The sequence below is a fragment of the Alexandromys fortis genome, unplaced genomic scaffold, assembly GCF_014885135.2.
Source record: "Alexandromys fortis isolate MF-2015 unplaced genomic scaffold, M_Fortis_MF-2015_v1.1 scaffold_103, whole genome shotgun sequence".
NCBI lineage: Eukaryota > Metazoa > Chordata > Mammalia > Rodentia > Cricetidae > Alexandromys > Alexandromys fortis.
Window position 1 is genome coordinate 3612293 of NW_026067978.1, and position 17201 is coordinate 3629493.

The 17201-nt window shown below is 48.7% G+C and overlaps 1 protein-coding gene across 4 annotated transcripts in view; it reads right to left on the bottom strand.

Moving 5' to 3' along the window:
* Anxa6 (annexin A6) overlaps positions 1-17201 on the bottom strand; it is a 52328-nt gene that overhangs the window by 21176 nt on the left and 13951 nt on the right. For all 4 annotated transcript variants that reach the window (XM_050157617.1, XM_050157618.1, XM_050157616.1 and 1 more), the window contains 9 exons: positions 11535-11625; positions 9380-9474; positions 8902-9015; positions 6940-7030; positions 5596-5675; positions 3507-3563; positions 2776-2869; positions 2316-2411; positions 717-775 (listed from right to left, as the gene is read on the bottom strand). In XM_050157617.1, the coding sequence (XP_050013574.1) occupies positions 717-775; positions 2316-2411; positions 2776-2869; positions 3507-3563; positions 5596-5675; positions 6940-7030; positions 8902-9015; positions 9380-9474; positions 11535-11625 (777 nt within the window). The remainder of the gene's footprint in view (positions 1-716; positions 776-2315; positions 2412-2775; positions 2870-3506; positions 3564-5595; positions 5676-6939; positions 7031-8901; positions 9016-9379; positions 9475-11534; positions 11626-17201) is intronic.

Consider the following 17201-nt stretch of genomic DNA (forward strand, 5'->3'; position numbering starts at 1 on the left):
CAAGGACTGAACTAAAGTGTTGGGCTTGGCAGCAAGAACCTTTACCTGCCAGCCTGGTTTTGTGCTTTTGTGACAAGGTTCAGGAAGACCTTGAACTATAGATCCTCCTGTCCCACCAAGCCAAGCTGTGGGAACGCAAGGACACACTACTTGGCTCTGCTTTCTTTCTTTATTTATCCACCCATTTATTTATTCACTTATTAATTAATTCATGAATTAATTGGATTTTTGGACAAGGTTTCTCTGTGTAGCCTTGGCTGTCCTGGAACTCGCTCTGTAGACCAGGCTGGCCTTGAACTCACGAAGATCGACCTGCCCCGCCTCTTGAGCACTGGGACCACATCCTATGGTCCTCCTGAAAACTATCTGAACAAGTACCTGAGCGAGTCAGCAAGCAGATCCCCTATGATTTCCACCTCAGTTCTGTCCTAACTTCCTGACTTTCCTTAGTGATGGACAGTGTCTTAGAAGCCAATAAATCCTTTTGTCTCCTAAGCTGCTTATGAACAGAATCTTTTTTCTTTTTTTGGTCTTTTTTGTTATTTTGTCCCATATCCCTTACCCCAGTCCTGGTCACAATATTCTATTGCAGCAACAAAAATCAAGGCTCTTTCTGGCCACTGGACACCAAGAATTTGGTAAAATCCCCGCAGTCTTGAGGGCGTGGGCAGAGGTTACCCTCCCCCAGTCTCATTCTTACTATCCCGACTACTTACCTTCATGGCCTTGAACAGCCTTTCAGCAAAGTATTCTGGGGTACTGCGGATGCACTTCACTGGAGAAGGGGAGGAAAAGGTAGTTATCCCCATGCCTCAGAAAAGGGAAGGCACCCATAGGGCTCGCTCACTAGGTCCCTCCCTTTTCCCTTCCCCTCCATTTCCAGACCTGGGTGTGCTGGGAAGTGCTTTACAGCTGAGATCTAGCCCACACCCTTTCGTTTTTACTTTGAAATAGTTATTTGCTAAATTGCCTGGGAAAATTTACTCTTGTAGCCCAGGCAGGCCTTAAACTTGCAGTCTTCCCTAGTGATGGGAATTGCACACATGTTACCAGTTGTTCTTAACCCTTGGGGGCCACCACGTTCAAAGGCAGGAAGAATCCTGGTTTCTAATGGCCCTCAGCCCCAAAGTACCTCTAGCTTTAAACACAAGGGAAGCCTGTGCATGTGTGTGTGCGTGTGTGCGTGTGTGTGTGCGCACGTGCATGTGTGTGTACGTGCGTGCGTTGGTTGGGAGTGATGCACACATAATCCCAGCACTCCAGAGATGGAGGCAAGAGGATCGGTGAGTTGAGGCCAGCATGGGATATAGGAGATTCTGCCTAAAAAATAAAAATAAATAGATAAATAAAACTAAGTAATAAAGAAAAGGGCTGGAGACATGGCTCAGCGGTTAAGAACACTGGCTGTTCTTTCAGAGGACCTGGGCCACCCACATGGCAGCTCACAGCTGTCTAACTCCAGTTTCAGTGGGTCTGACATCTTCATACAGACATACATGCAGTGTACATAAATAAATAAAAAAGGAAAACAAGGCTGGGCATGTAGCTCAATGGCAAAGACCCCAGACCCCAGCACCAACTAAGTCAGGCATGGTGGTGCGTGTGCTCACGCACATGCAGAGACAGAGGTAGGTAGGTGGTCAAGGGCCTGCCTCAGCTGACTCATAATTCAAGGTCAACCTGGGCTAAAGGAGATCACGTCTCAAAAACAAAACAAAAACTAACCAACTCGTGGCCTGGCTATGCTAACTCTTAAAATATCAGACTGGCAAAGATAAAGTAAGTCCGGTCATCCCTCTGCCTTCATTTAACAGATGAGAAAACTAGGGCCCTTCTAGGCAAGGTGACTTATCCCAGTTGAGCGGGATACTAGGGAGAGGTCCTGGGTTTGAATCTGGACTCATCAGCTTCTGGCTTCCCTTACAATCAAGGTAACCCTGATCTATTACTAGCAATTCCTTGATAAGGGACTCAGTCTCCATGCACTCAGGTTAGTCATCTGCTAAGTGGCAATATGGCGGGGGTGGCCCCTGCCCTCTAAAGACTCAATACCCTGTGGTGCCTGGCATGCAGACCCTCCAAGGTCTTTGATGGCTTTTAGCTCAACCTAAAGTGAGTGTTTTCTACCCTCATCACACAGGACATCGCTGTCTATGGCTGAGTTCCTCCCCATCCCCAGCCTTAGCCCTGCTGCTCAACCAAGCCTAGTCTACCACCTGCTTTTCTCTAACTCCACCCCATGGGAATCCCTTTCATTCCAATCCCCTTACTTCTGGGATGACATCCCCGACTCCATTGTGGCCTCCAGTACATACCCACAGCCAACATCAGCTTCTCAAAGTCTCCAGACAGCTCCCCTCGGATACTGGCTTCGATGGGCTTCCCCGTGGTCTTCAGATACTCATCAAACACTAAGGGAGACAGACAGACAGACATGCCATGCCATCTAACAGCATTAACAAAAGACCACAGACTTTTGGAGGGGATGGAGAAATAGCCAAGAATCAAACATTAGCAGGAGGCTGGGGCTGGCACTTCGGTATGGTGGCTGGGAGGTGACAGAGTTGTGTCGTGTCTGCTATACAGGTCTCTATCTTGAGACAAGGTTACTAGTACTGTCCTGGTAATAACTCAGGTAAGGAACCTCACAACCCACAACGGGGCTAGTATCTGGTTTGGAGATCAAGTGGCTCTTGTGTACCATCAGTAGAAAAGGAAAAGAGGAAGGGGTTCTCAGGGCCACCCAAGGAGGTGCTGCAGTTTTTGGGAACTCACCCAATCGGAGGTGCTGTTTGCTACGGTTTCCCAAGATATAGATGAACTGGGCCTCATCTGTTCCCCATTTCAGTTCCCCCGCCTCGTACAGGTCCTGAGAAGGAAGAAGAGAGGGAGACATAACAGAAAGAACAAACCCAGGGAGACAGGACAGGCGCAGAATAACTGCCTGATCCTGGACAGGGCAGCTACTGGTGACTTCTTGACCTTTCTTCCCATCTTCCTGTCTGTGGAAGCTCCCATTCCACCTTCACTGATGAATCAGACATCCCCTTGCTTCTTCCAAAAATAACCCTGTGGTCTGTCAGATGGCTCTTTCCTTCTCTCCCTTTCCAAAGCTCCCAAAATCTCGTCTTTCTACGTGTGTGTGTTGGGTGTGTGAAGGGGTATCAGAGGGTCAACCTTGGGTTTTGCTTCTTAGAAATGGTCCCCTTGTTTGTTTGTTTTTTGAGGCAGTGTCTTCAACTTTTTACATGGCTGCTGGGGTTCAAATACAAATTATTATTTTGCTTCAACACACTCTCTGACTTCATTCATACATGCTACCTCTAAAATAAACCTGCATCTCTTTTTCTGATGAAATCCTATAAAAAAACAAGCTGTGTGTGATTCAGGGATTCCTGGTGCTTGATATAAAAGACTTCACCCTTACCCGACCACAAGGCCCCTGATCGCTCCCCTTCCATAAGGCTCCTGACTGAGCCGTAGAGACCTTCATCAACATCGCTTACCTGGACATCCTGCTGGACCAAGTCCTCACTCACAACATCGTCATTCTCCCGGGTTCCCTGGGTGGAGAGACAAGGAAGTGTGTATTCCCAATGTATGGAGCCAGGGGTTGGCCCAGGAGAGCGACTGAACAGGAGAAAAGCCCAGTGTTCATTTTGTAGAGAGTTGTAGGGAGCCTCTCCCTGACCAAACAGGAGTCCTGGGAATGACTGAGGTCCTTTGATACCTCCATCCCAGGGCGGCAGACAAAAGTCCTGCACTTTGTAGACAGAGCTTTAGATGGCAAGGCCACAGGTCCTGGCATTCTCCAGGCCACTTCATGACAATGCCCAAGGGGTAAAGGATGATACAGGATCTCACTATATATATAGTCTTGGCTGACCCAGAACTTACTACGTAGGCCAGGTTGCCTAGAACGTACACTGGACCTTCTGCCTCTACCTCTCAAGTGCTGGAATTCTAGGCATACAATCATGTCCCACCTAGAGCTACACATTTGTGTGCTAATACCAGGGTCTCCCATCCCCCTTACCCAAGAATTTACCCATGAGGATCTGTGACTTGCATCCTAAGGTCTGAATGCTCAAGCTGCAAAATACCAGTTTTCCTGATTCTTTTATCGCACTGCCCAGGTCCTGGGCCCCACCCAATAGAGTAGCTTAGCAACGGGAAGGTACTTGATGGGAACTGGACTAGCCATGCTGGGCTTTACTCCCAGCAATGCCAGGGTCTGAAGCTGGCCTCTTCCTCTGGTGCTGTGTGTTTTAGGGTTTCACAGCCCTCAGCTCTCTCGGGGACAGTGGCAGAGTCAGCAAGCCTACAATCAGTGCCACGTGACTTACTTTTGAGATGTGAAGGCAACATCCCTGACTCCAGGATGTGGGGCAGGAATCTCCTCTCCAGAACACGTAGCTTTGAAAAGGGGGCAAAGGTCACACTTGCCCAATCCTGATAACTACCTGGCTTGTTAACATGGAGTATAGGCTGCTATGGTAAGGTGGGGGTGGACTGGGGAAAACGCTATATAATGGGGAAGGGATTGACAAGAAGGAACAGAGGCGGTCTGATTCGTGTGCAAAGCTTCAGACAGTTTGCACCTTGGGGCTGCATTTCAGTCACAACAATGCTTGTCCCCTGGGTGTCTGTGGTCACAGATTTTCATAGGGCCAAGCAGACAGAAGACAGAGCAGGGTAGGCTCTCCAGCCACTGCATATATGCATAGTTTCTACGAATCAAAAGAATACAGAAATCTTGCTTTTGGGTAGGATCTTTCCATTTCTGGGTATTATTAATAAACATAAAGCTGCTCTTTAAGATTGTAATTATGTATATATGATTTCGACTGTTTAAGTGGGTGCGAGCACATGAGTGCAGGCGTGTGCAGAGATCAGAAAAGGGTATCCGGTCAGATCCCCTGGAGCTGGAGTTCCATGCAGTTGTGAGATGCCCCATGTGGGGGCTGAGAACTGAACCCAGGTCCTCTGGAAGAACAGCTAGTGCTCTTAACCACTGAGCCATCTCTCCGGCCCCCATTGTTTTGTGTTTTGAGGTCACATGTAGCTCTCCTTGAGTTCATCTTCTTGTCTCCACCCATCCAATGCTGGCATTATAGGCACACACAATCATGTCTGGCTGTTTTCATGTAGAAAAATGAAAGAAAAAGCAACCCAACATGGCAGGCTGGATTTGGTCATGGCAGCATAGTTTATAGCCTCCTTAGAGGCCCTCCAGTGAGCTGGAGGATTAGAGCTTGGCAGAGGGGAGGCAGTGCAGGCAGATCCCTCCCTGTGCAGGTACTAGAGGAGAGGAAGGAGGATGTGAATGAGGCATTTGTCTCCATAGGGCACAGCCTGTGTCACGCAGGGCATTGGGACAAGGGTAGACCAGCAGACAAAGCCTAGGCTTCAGAGTGGCCTCTCAGGCTCCAAAGGATGAAAGAAATGGGGATGGGCAGTGATGGAGGCACGGCTAGAGGAGGCCCTTACACCCTGTAGTCCTCCTAGGCCGCTTGTTTGAGAATCAGTGAAAGGAGCCTGTGACTCCCATGGGGCGAGCTGTAGGGAGGGGCACACGTCTGCACATAGACCCACCTGGAGCAGTACTACCAGCATCTTCTGGAAGTGGCCGGAAGTGTCTCCAATGATGTCAGACTCCAGATCTCGCTCATAGGCTGTGGAAGGAACACAAGGGTTCTAGTCTCATCCCCCCAAAACCTCCAGGATCCAGAACTGAGGTCTTTTGTCCCCCCTGCCCCCATATGATTGGCTATTGTATAAACCCCAATCCAGTCTGCATGGCTACTATGGCCAAGAGCCTCTTTCTAGCCACTAGTACTAGAATACTAGGAAGTGTATTCTTCCTCCTTCCATCCCCTTGTATCATCCTACTGCATAATCATCCTCACCTGGGCAGAGGGGTCTTCTACCCACAGCGGCAAAACAACTGTCATAGAGTTCATATCTGATTCCAACACGACTGACTTGCTGCTGGACTCTGAGCAAAACACCAGTGCTCTGTTGCCTACAAAGTCCTCTCCAGCCTCATCTGGGCCACCTAACTTACTGCTGCACAGGGCTCTATACACCATTGTTCCCTCTGCCAGAAGGACCATCTGTCACCCCATTCTCCATACAAGAAGTTCCTCACTTCCTCCTGAGACAGGTTTTCTGACATAGGTCCTCTCTTGGGAATGTCTGGTTCCTGTTCATTTCCTTTGTAAAATCTGACCACCGTGTCATTGTTATTTTTCTCTGAGACTCACTGTTATATCACAAGGCTACAAGTTCCAGATATAGAGACTACATTGCTTCTATCTATCACCATCTCCTGAGAACCTGTACACTGTCCAGCACAGAACAGGTACTTACCGCATGGACAGACAGAAGGACAGTGGATAGATATAGAGATATATATGGATGGGAAGATAGATATGGATGAGTAAATGGATGGGTGGATAGATGGATTGATGAGTAGTATGGACAGGAAGTTAGATGGGTGATGGATGGATGGATAAATGGTATATAGATGGGTGGGTAGATGATGGATAGAAGGATGGGTAGGTGGTAAATGGATGGGCAGACAGACGGATGGGTCAGTGGGCAGATGGACAATGGGTAGATAGACGGATGAATAGATGATGGGTTGATAGATGATGGATGGTAGGTAGACAGTGAATGGGTGGGGAATGAGGGAATGGATGATGGATGGATGGATGGGTTGATGGGTGACAGATATGGATGAGGGGTGGATGGACGTATGAGAGAATAGATGGACGGATGCTGGATGGATGGGCAGTATGATGAAGGATGGGTGGATAGATGGGTGAGTGGGTGGATAACTGATGGTCAGAGGGATGGATAGGCCAGGGGGAAGGGGGATGGGTAGTCTCAGTGTCCCCACCCTTGCAGTCTGAGTGTCATCCCCGCCCATCTCACCATCTTTGTATGCGGCCACTAGCTGGTGCATCTGCTCATTGGTCCGGGAAGCCAAAATCTCAATGAGGCACTTCTCATCTGTGCCGACGCCCTGCAGGAGAGAAGGAACATGTGGGGTAGAGCAGAATGGGAAGCCTTAGCCACAAGGGACCCTGGAGCAGCCTGCGCTGTGACACCTCCTGCAGCCATGGTGTCTTTGGTTCAGTTTCTAGGCATCATTTGGGAGATGCCATCCTAAGACTCAAGGCATGGGTTCTAGTCCCACCTATATAGCAGCTGTGATGATTTCTCATTAAGAAATGCAATCTTGGGATTAAGGATGTGGCTCACTTGGTATAGTTCTTACCTGCCATGCAATAAGACCCTGTGTTTGACCCAGACCTGCATAAAGCCAGGCATGGTAGACATAAAGATCTAGTCCTAGTACTTGGGAGGTAGAGGCAGAAAGAAGGTTTAGGAGTTTAAGGCCAGTCTGGGCTACATGATACCCTGACTCAATAAATTAATAAAAATTCAAAAACCAGCACAATCCTGTGTTCTTTTCTCCCTAGAATCACTACTGAAAGCAAGATGGTCCACTGGCAACTTTGCTGGCACAGTAAAGTTTACTGCAGAGATTACACCTTTGCTGGCATTCCTGCACAAGCCTCAGAGCCTCCAAGTGTACTGCCAGAGTTCTGCCCATAGAGTACACGGTGTTCATTAAGTCAGACTGAATGACCTTTGAATGAATTCTCCAAGTCACCCACCCAATGGAGCACTTTGTACATAAAACGAACATTTATAAAACCTTCAACAACAACGACTCCATCTTTCTGGCCACAATTTTCTCATCTATACAACGAGGAAGCTCTTTGTTACACTGACAAATTCTAAGGATGACCTGGAAAGCAATACATTCCCACATGGCCAATTGTACCCACTCACGAACTGAATCATCTATGTGTGGGAACTCAATGACGGCAGAGGTCATAGACTTTATACACTGCAAAATGCCAGGTACAACCAAGGGCTGTTGTGTGTATTTTTTAGGGTGCTAGGGATGAAACCCAGAGCTTCCAAGTAGGCATTCTATCTCTGAGTCACACACCTTAAACTGGGGGCTTTGTGTGTGTTTACACACATACACAAGTATATGCATGCAGAGGTCAGAGGGCAGCTTCAGATGTCTTCTTTATCTCTCTCCACGTTAGCTTTCCAAACAGGGTCTCTTACTAAACCTAGAACTTGCTGTTCTGTCTAGATGGACTAACCAATCGGCCCTGGTGATCACCTGTTCCCACTCCCCACAACACAGAGGTTACAGAGGCTTTTTATAGAGGATTTGAAGTCAGGTCTTCACTTTTGCTATAGCAAGCACTTACCCACTGGGCCATCTTCCCAGTGCCCCACTCCCCACACTTTTTAGGTCTTTTCTGTAACCTAGGCTACAGTCTCGAACTTACCATGCTCTTGCCTTCATTCCCCACTGCTGTGATTGCCAGCAGGCACCACCACACCTAACCAAGGGCATCCCTCTGTCTCAAGCAGGTTAAGCCTTTCTCATAGCTGAACACACAGCCCCCAGCCTGGAATGTCCTCTGCGCTCCTATCCACCAGAGCCTCTGCAGGCTTTTGGGTTCAACTTGGTCCTCTTAGACCCAGTGTCTTCAATAATTAGTTTTTACTGTGCCCTCAGCTTCAAGTGTGTTGGACAGCATTTGTCTCCATGTCTCCACTTTCTCAGGACTATGACTCCCGGCATGGGGATCAGAACAAAGGCCTCATTTTACAGGGTCTACTTTTCCCTAACCTCTGCCCACATCTATCAGATTGGAGAAGACTAGGAAACCCATCTGCAACAGGCTGGCTCTCAGAGCAGGCCACATGTGCTGGGTGGGCAGGGACTGACCACAAGCTTGTGGCAAAGCCCAGAACTTACTGCCCACATCTGCAGTGCACACTTCGACCCACGCTTCTTACCGAGATGGCGTCTTTGATTTCTTTGGCATCACAATAGGCAAGCGGCCTCATGAGGTTCACGATCAGCCGCTCAAACTTCCCTGTCAACTCATACTTCAAGTCTGCGATGAGGTCCTGGGGTTGGAGGAACACCATGGTAGAGATGAGTGAGAAGTGAATGCTTTCTCTGCCTGGCCAAGGCTGAGTCGCCTTGCTGGATCCAGCTCTTGGGAAGAGACACTACCAGTGCCACTTAAAGAAGATTCAAGAGACCTCAGGCCACTGCCCCAAGCCATGCAGCTGGCAGTAGGCCATGCAGGTTCTAGCTCTCGGCACTGCCCTCCCCCACCACTGTGAGATCCACTATCTGTGTCTCCTCGGATCCAGGTGTGTAAGAGAGTGGCTATGGCACAGGTCTGGTACTCAGATGACACGTGACACCGAAGGACAAGAAAGAGCAGAGGAAGAAGAGCCAGCGCACAAGCAGTCAGAGAATTACCTTGCCATAGAGGGACTTGTAACTCTGGCAGATCTCCTGCCTCTGCTTGTTGCTGCGGGAGGTGATCAGCTCCAGTATGGACTCCTTGTCACTGCCTAGAAAGAAGAGTTGAGGGCACCTGTTAGTGACGAAGCAAGACAGTGCCTTCAGGTTCAGAGGCCCATGTTAATTCACTTTCAAAATGTCCTTCCGACTGTTTCAACTAAAGCTTCGTGGTGCGTGTGGAGCATGCCCAGAGGCGTTTATGGCACTCTAAAGTGAGCATGCTTGGGACTGTACTCTTAGCGTGAGTGCACGCTCACTCAGGAATCCGACCGTGGCTGTGTGAATCTGTACGGGCCTGCATTAAAATGTCCATGCTTGACTTGTTCAGTGTGAGTGCTGGCTGGGAAATGGCTGTAGGCCTTCTCCCCTGCCGCAGGTAATGAATCGTCCACCACTCAACTCTCCACTCTGTTTATCTCGACTTGCTCAACAAGGTGCAAGTCTACTATAGTCAGTTAAGCTGTCACCCCGCCCAGCCTGCCTCCAGGAAGCCCTCCAGGCTGCTTCCTTTATCAGGCAGAGGCCTTGCAGCTCTCAACAACTTTCTGCTCTCAACAAGGAAATGGTGGTTCTCAATCTGTGGGTCACAACCCCTCACATCAGCTATCCTGAATATAAGATATTTATATTATAATTCATAACAGTTGCCAGGTGGTGGTGGTACATGCCTTTAATCCCAGCATCTGCAGGCAGATGCAAGCAGATCTCTGTGAGTTCGAGGCCAGCCTGGTCTACAAGAGCTAGTTCTAGGATAGGCTCCAAAGTTACAGAAAACCCCCTGTCTCAAAAAGTCAAAAACCAAACAAACAAAAAGCCCAACTCATAAAAGTAGCAAAATTACAGTTACGAAGCAGCAATGAAATGATTGAATATATTAAAGGGTCGCAGCATTAGGAAAGTTGAAAACCACTGGTCTAAAGGGACCTCTACATACCCATAGAGAGGGGTCATTGCATTCATAACACCTGAGCTCAAAGGGCCGCTGATCAAGCTCTCTGTGGCACAAATACAGAAACTGAGGCACAGAGACAGGTAAGGATTTCCACAAGGCCTCACAATGTGCTTGACTTAGAAAGACCCAGATGTCCTAACAGCATGTGTTCTGCCCACTGCAGAGAAGCAAAGGTGGCAATGAGCACAAATTCAGGTCAGTGGACACCCTGAAGAAAGGCAGGGGAGTCACCAGGAGGGTACCAACTCACCAAGGTTTTCAGTTATACCAACCAGGTCTGTTCCATAAGCTCAGGTCTATGGGTAAGGCTTCAGTATTTTTTTAAACCTCTCTTTAGTGGTTTGACATAAATATATACATGATCGAGCTCTCTGAAGCACAAATACAGAAAAAAGTATATACATATATGTGTGTGTATGTATATACTTTTTTGGTTTGACATATTTTATTGAGAATTTATAAATATGAAAAAGACAAAAAATTAATTAAATAAGCTAATCACACAGCTACAAAACAGAGCACTTGTCTAGCATGCGTGAGATTCTGGGTCCAACCCCTAGCAACAGGAACAAAACAAAACCAAACCACATTCCAGGCTCTTCCCCCACCAACAGTTACTGTGTAGCCATTTCCACGGGCTGGGACGTTCTCTCAAGGATGGAGGAGGGAGGCTTTTAAGGCATAGATGCTCATGAAATTTACAGGGCTCAGAAGTTCTGGGATCTTAGTGGATTCAGAAAGCACAGACTGCGACATGGACCACGGGGCTCTTCCCCAGGATTATAAAAACAGTAGCAATGGCTGGGGACAGCGAAGCCTTGCTGATGGAGCTGCCTGCAAGCTGGGCAGGGGGCACTAAGGATGAAGCTTTCCAGGAACGTGGGCTTTTTGGTATGCAGCTGTTTTGAGGTCACCTATGCTCCTTTAAGTAACCCCAATAAACTCACTGATTCATCAAACTAGATGAATTTGGAATGGTGTCTTTGGTTTGTTGGGGTGCCCTAACTGGATAGACTAAAGTCTGTTCATGTTTCTCTAGGAAAAGCCACAGAATACTAACAGATGGCTCGAGGACAGGCCACATGCAGAGTGGACTGGCCACCTTCCATGCACCCTCCTCCCCATGGGACGACCCACTCTTGGGTGGCCGACACCCACCGAAGCCTTTCATGGCTGTATACAAAGCCTCAGCATCCTGATTTGGATCAAAGTCTGGGAAGTCATGGATGGAGCCTCGGTACATCGTGCCCTGTGGAGAGAAAAGCAGAGGGTGAGTTCCAACCTCGGACCTGCACCCAGGTCAGACCCTAGTTCTGGTTCAGGCTGAGCTCCGTTCCCAGAGGTCACCTGAGGTCACCTGGGAAGGGAGTGGCTGCTCAAAAGACAGTGCCATCCTCCAAGGGAGGGCAGCTTGGCCACGGGTCACAGCTCATCACCCTTCATCACCTGGCACCAGCAGGAGAGCTTAAAAAGCCTGGCTGAGTGGCAGGGCTGGAAATGATCCCTGTGAGTGACAAGAGTCCCATGTGTGTGTGTGTGTGTGTGTGTGTGTGTGTGTGTGTGTGTATGTGTGTGTGTCTGGAGGGCAGCCATAGGTGTTGTTTCTCAAGTGTCATCTTTGATGTTTTTGTTTGTTTATTTTGAAGTAGGGTCTCACTACTTAGGGCTAGGACTGCTCTGTAGACTATGCTGACCTTGAACTCACAGAGATGCCCCCCACCCCCACCCCCGTCTCTGCCTCCTAAATGCTGTGATTAAAAGCCTGTGCCATCACACCCCGTCCTACCTTATTTATTTATTTATTTATTTATTTATTTATTTATTTTTGTTAAGAATGGCTAAAAGTTCATTATTACTGTGTTTAGAGGGTGGGTATGTGTAGGCCATGCTGCACATATGAAGGACAGCTTGCTGGAGCCGGTTCTCTCTTTCCGCCTTAGGTGGATGCTCTCTCTTTCCACCTTTAGGGTGGCAGGCTTGTGTAGCAAGACTCTTTACTCACTGAGACATCTTGCCAGGCCATACATCTTGTTTTGGGTTCTTTGTTTTTCAAGACAAGGCTCTTTCTACAGAGCCCCAGCTGTCCTGGAGCTTACTATGAAGACTAAGTTTATCTCCAACTCCCAGAGATCCACCTGCCTCTGCTAGGATTGAAGGCATGAACTACCATGCCTGGCTTACCTTATTTTTTGAGAGAGGGTCTCTCAGGGGTTTGGGGATCACCTATCATAGGTGGCTTGGCCACTGGGCCCCAGGGATTCACTTGTTACTGTCTCCCCGACACTGCTATTACAAGGACATACCACCATGCTGCTTTTTGTTGTTGTTTTTGCAGAGGGGGTGGGGTCTGGGTTCTCAGGCTTGAATGCAGGTCCTCAATGTTTTACCTAGCAAGTACTTTGAGGAGGTCTGAGCCACCTTCCCAGTACTCCTAACCATTTTTTAACGGCATTTTACAGTTTACAAAGCCTCTTGTCTCCGTGAACACAATTATATTAGCCATGGTGGCCGTGTTTAAGGTGGCATCTACAAACAAACCCTGAGAAGGAGTCCCACAGACCGCGGTCCTCTTCCCTATTCCCCTCAGCTGCACAAACCTAACAGCTGCCAAGTACTCAGGGGACCCAGAGCTACTCTCAGATTCAATGCCAAGATGAGCACAGGTCCTGGGGGCCCAGTAAACTGAGCTGTGAACTGGCATCTAAGGATAAGCTGGCAGGGTCCTTGCAGGCCAGAAGAGGAAGGCAGAGAGCCAACGGACCTCAGACATCAGATCAAAGCTGAATGCACAATGGGCTGCTTCACGGAGGAGTCAGATGTGGGTCAGCTTTACAGTATGGCGAAGCATGGGGTCTGGGAGAACCACCTGGTAAATCCAGTGCACACGGGGCTGTCGCTGGGCAGGCACATAACACACAGTCTGTGCCAGGCCCTGGGCCAAGGGCTGAAGATTCAGAAAAACCGAAGATCTAATTTTGTTGAGCCCCTCGCCCAGTGACAGAGATGAACCAGAAATGGTTATGTAAACACCTAAAGAGAGAGAGGCACGGTACAGAGGAAACAGCTAAGCCCAACACCAGCTCCAGAGAGATTATAAAAGGTTCTGTAGATGGAGGAGCAGCAGGAGGCTGAGGAGTCCACAGATTGTGTCTTAATGAGTGAGACGAGGACAGGCAAAGCCGGAGTCCTCCCATGGTCCTGTGTCCCCTGGTGGCTCCTCCCACAGAGTCCAGCCAGACATCTGTCTGCCCTCTGCCATCGGTCACCAAAGCTAACTCTTCAGAGGTATGCGTGTGTGGGTGCAGGGCGACTATTTAAAGTGCTCCAAGGGACACACCTTCTTCCCGCCATTCCCTATTCGGGAATCCCCTGCAATCTGATCTCAGGCCTGGGCAAAGCAAGAGACAAGGCAAAGGATGGCACATGCTGGCCCCACCTCCTGCCTAGATTCCCTCCGCCCTCTTCAGCCCTTCTGAGGCCTGCCTGCTACATTTGCATTTGCACAGTGCCACCCTGGATAGCCTGATCCAGGGACCTGAGGTCCAGTGTCAGGCCTGGTCTGCGCATGGCTCAGAGACGGACCAGAAGAGACCCTCAAGTCCCTGCTGTCAGAAAAAAAGACGGTGTCCAGCTGGAATTTTACCTTCTAATCACCTGGTGTTTCTCTCTGTCTATCCTGGTCTAGCAATGTCAGAGAATAACTACCATTAGCTTCTAGGGTGGAGAAAAAGGGAGCAAAGGGAACCAGAATGTCTGCTTTGCAAAGGGCCTTAAAGACTTTTAGTCTAACCTTTCTTCCTCTTGATCCTTTTGGGAGTTTTGTTTGTTTGCTTGACATAAGGTCTCATGTAGCCAAGGCTGGTCGTGAACTCACTAAGTAGCCAAGGCTCACCTTGAACTCTTGATGCACCTGCCTCTGCCACCTGAGTGCTGGGATTACAGGTGAGTGACACCACATCTGGCCCTCAGACTCTTGACTCCACAAGGACAGGAGCTGTCATGAACAGGACATGACCACACAGGACAGAGTGGATCCCCACACCCAGCACAGGCTTAGCAATGGAGACCAGAGAGGACTTGCTAAATGTAACTGAGTTGAATGAAGGACTGAGGTGAAGAATGCTGAAGAGGGAGGCAGGTCGGGGGAGGGCAGCTTGACTCCTTAGCATGGATTCCTAGCACCATTGCTCAGCATTGGAGATGCTGGGACCAGCAACAGAGCGTCCAGCTTTGAAATAGCTTTCTGGGAGTCAGGTCCTCTGGGGTCTATCTGGGGCAGCCAGCTGCTGCCATGACTCATGATGTTTTTCTTTCCACCTGCCTGAGTCCACACGCCTTCATCTCTCTAGCTCCAACCTCCTTGCCACCAATTCTCGGGCTCACTTGGAGAAAAAAGGTAACGGGTCTTAAAATTTCAAAGACCCAAAATAGAGAGGACAAGTGACATGTGACCAGCCAGCATGTCAGAGGTCTGACTGAGAAGGTCAAGATGGCCGTTTCTAGCAAACCAAGCTTTCTCCCTTCCTGCCAGATGCCAGAATGGTGTGGCCGATCATAAGGGAAGGCGTGACCATCATATAGCTTAGAGTTTCTTCCCCAGCTAACGACACCCACCTATCTCTTCTTGAAGACCAAACATGGAACGATTGTCCTGCACTGTCTGACTCCCCTGCTGGGATGGCAGCTTTGGAGACCCGTTTCCTCTCCCTGTCAGGGTGACCCACATTCAAGCTATAAACAGGCATCAGTGCCTCACCACGCCTAGACCCCAAAGGCTTCTCACACGAAGATTCTTGTTTCCAGGGAAACTAGAGCCACCTACTCATCCATCTGTTATTCAGTTGCCTATCTACCTACCAAACCACACATTGCCAATTTATGCTCAATCTATCCTCCCATCCATTTATCTGTTTGTCTGTTTATGTATCTGTCAATCTGTCTATCTGCCATTCCATCTACCTACCAAGCTATCCATCCATCCATCCATCCATCCATCCATCCATCCATCCATCCATCCATCTCTCACTGAGAATCTATAAGGTGCTTAGCCCGGGGACCTGTAAGAACTCACAGTCGGGTAGGGAACTACATGGTAAGTGCACCCACAATCCAATCAGCTAAGTACATCACAGGGGCTGGAGAAGAAACCTTGTGAAGGCTGGGACTGCATCTGTCTTGCTCACTGATGTATTTCCAGCCCCCAGCATAGGACCTGGGGTATCTAGGCACACCTGGTATTAGCTTCTGAAGTAGATGTGAATTAATGAGAATACATGCTGAGCAGATTAGAGCTGACTTCCTGGAGATGATGTCTGAGTCCCCGTGAGTTCTATAGGATGAGTAATGGTGGTCCTCTATCCTCGGGAGACAGGCTGTGGAAATTACCACACAGAGGAGATACGGCAGAGGGCTGGGAGACAGTGAGAACATTGCGTAAAGGAACCCCAGGATACAGTGCTTAGGAGCTGATGCCCAGAGTCTTTCAACTCATTTGGGGTGCAATGAGAATGAAGAAGAAGATGGGGTTGCAATGTTATCAAGAGCTTGCAGTCCTGTTGGCTACCCTAGGCATGCCCCCTAAGTCAGGGCCTGGTTCTTGCACCTGGCATTGCTGTCTCTGCCCATTAAACAGAGATGCTCCTCATGATGCTGTTTCCAGGATTTTGTATCCCCCCCCCCCAGGAAGTTTAACCATGTAACTAACCCATCTTCTGTGTAGGTTAAAAGCTGTCAAACAGCAGCAGTTTCAAACTGATGCCTTTCTCAAGGCCAATAGTAGGGATGCCTTAGGTTCTTTTCGATCTCTGAGATAAAATACCTTGAACAAAAGCAACTTAAGGGAGAGGGGGCTTATTCTGGCTCATGGTTCAAGAGCACAGTGCATCATGGTGGAGAAGCTGGGGTTATACTCAATCTAGTGTCAAGAAGCAGAGAACAATAAAGGCTTGTGCTTAGCTCACTTTCTCCTCTTCATACAGTCTAGGATCCCAGCCTAGGGAATGGTGTTACTCATAGTGGGTAAGTCTTCCTATCTCAATTAACCTAATTAAGGTAATCCTCCAGAGCTGGGCATGGTGGCATACCCCCTTAATTCCAGGCCTCAGGAGGCAGAGGCAGGCAGACTGGTCTAAACAGTGAGTTCCAGGCCAGCCAGAGCTACATAAAGTGTGTGTAGGGGTGGACAGGGAAGAGAATCCTTCCGTAGGCATGCCAAGAAGACATTTTCCTAGGTGCATCTAGATCTTATTAAACTGACAACTGAGATTAATCATTACAAGGCTCACGGTAGAGGCAACAAGTGCCAAGACAGATTCTGAGATGGTTCTCGAAAGCTCATAGTCAGATGCCCAAGGTCAATGACCATAAGACTAGAAATTGCCTACAGGGGCTGTGAAGCACAATTAATAAAAACTTAGAGAGAGAAATTGGGGTTCAACCTGAAGGTCACAAAAGCAAAATAGCTAGCCACTGGCTCTTACCTTGTCCTCAGTCTGAAAATGGCGATCCTGTCTCCAGGAATCTCAGAACGAGACTGAGACTAAGAGCTGTCTCCTCCTGTTTTATAATCCTCTTTAGTTCTGGGATTAAAGGCACGCACCGCCCGGTTTCTATGGCAATTAGTGTGGCTACTAGGATTAAACATGTGTGTTACCACTGCCTGGTCTGTAAGGCTGTTTTACTCTCTGATCTTCAGGCAAGCTTTATTTATTAAAATAAAAACGAAATGTCACTACAGGGCTTGGAGGAGACAAGAGGCACCTGCCAGGCTGTGGGGCAGAAGACAGAGCACCAGGCATGCTGCCCTCCCTGTTGTGGCTACTTCGT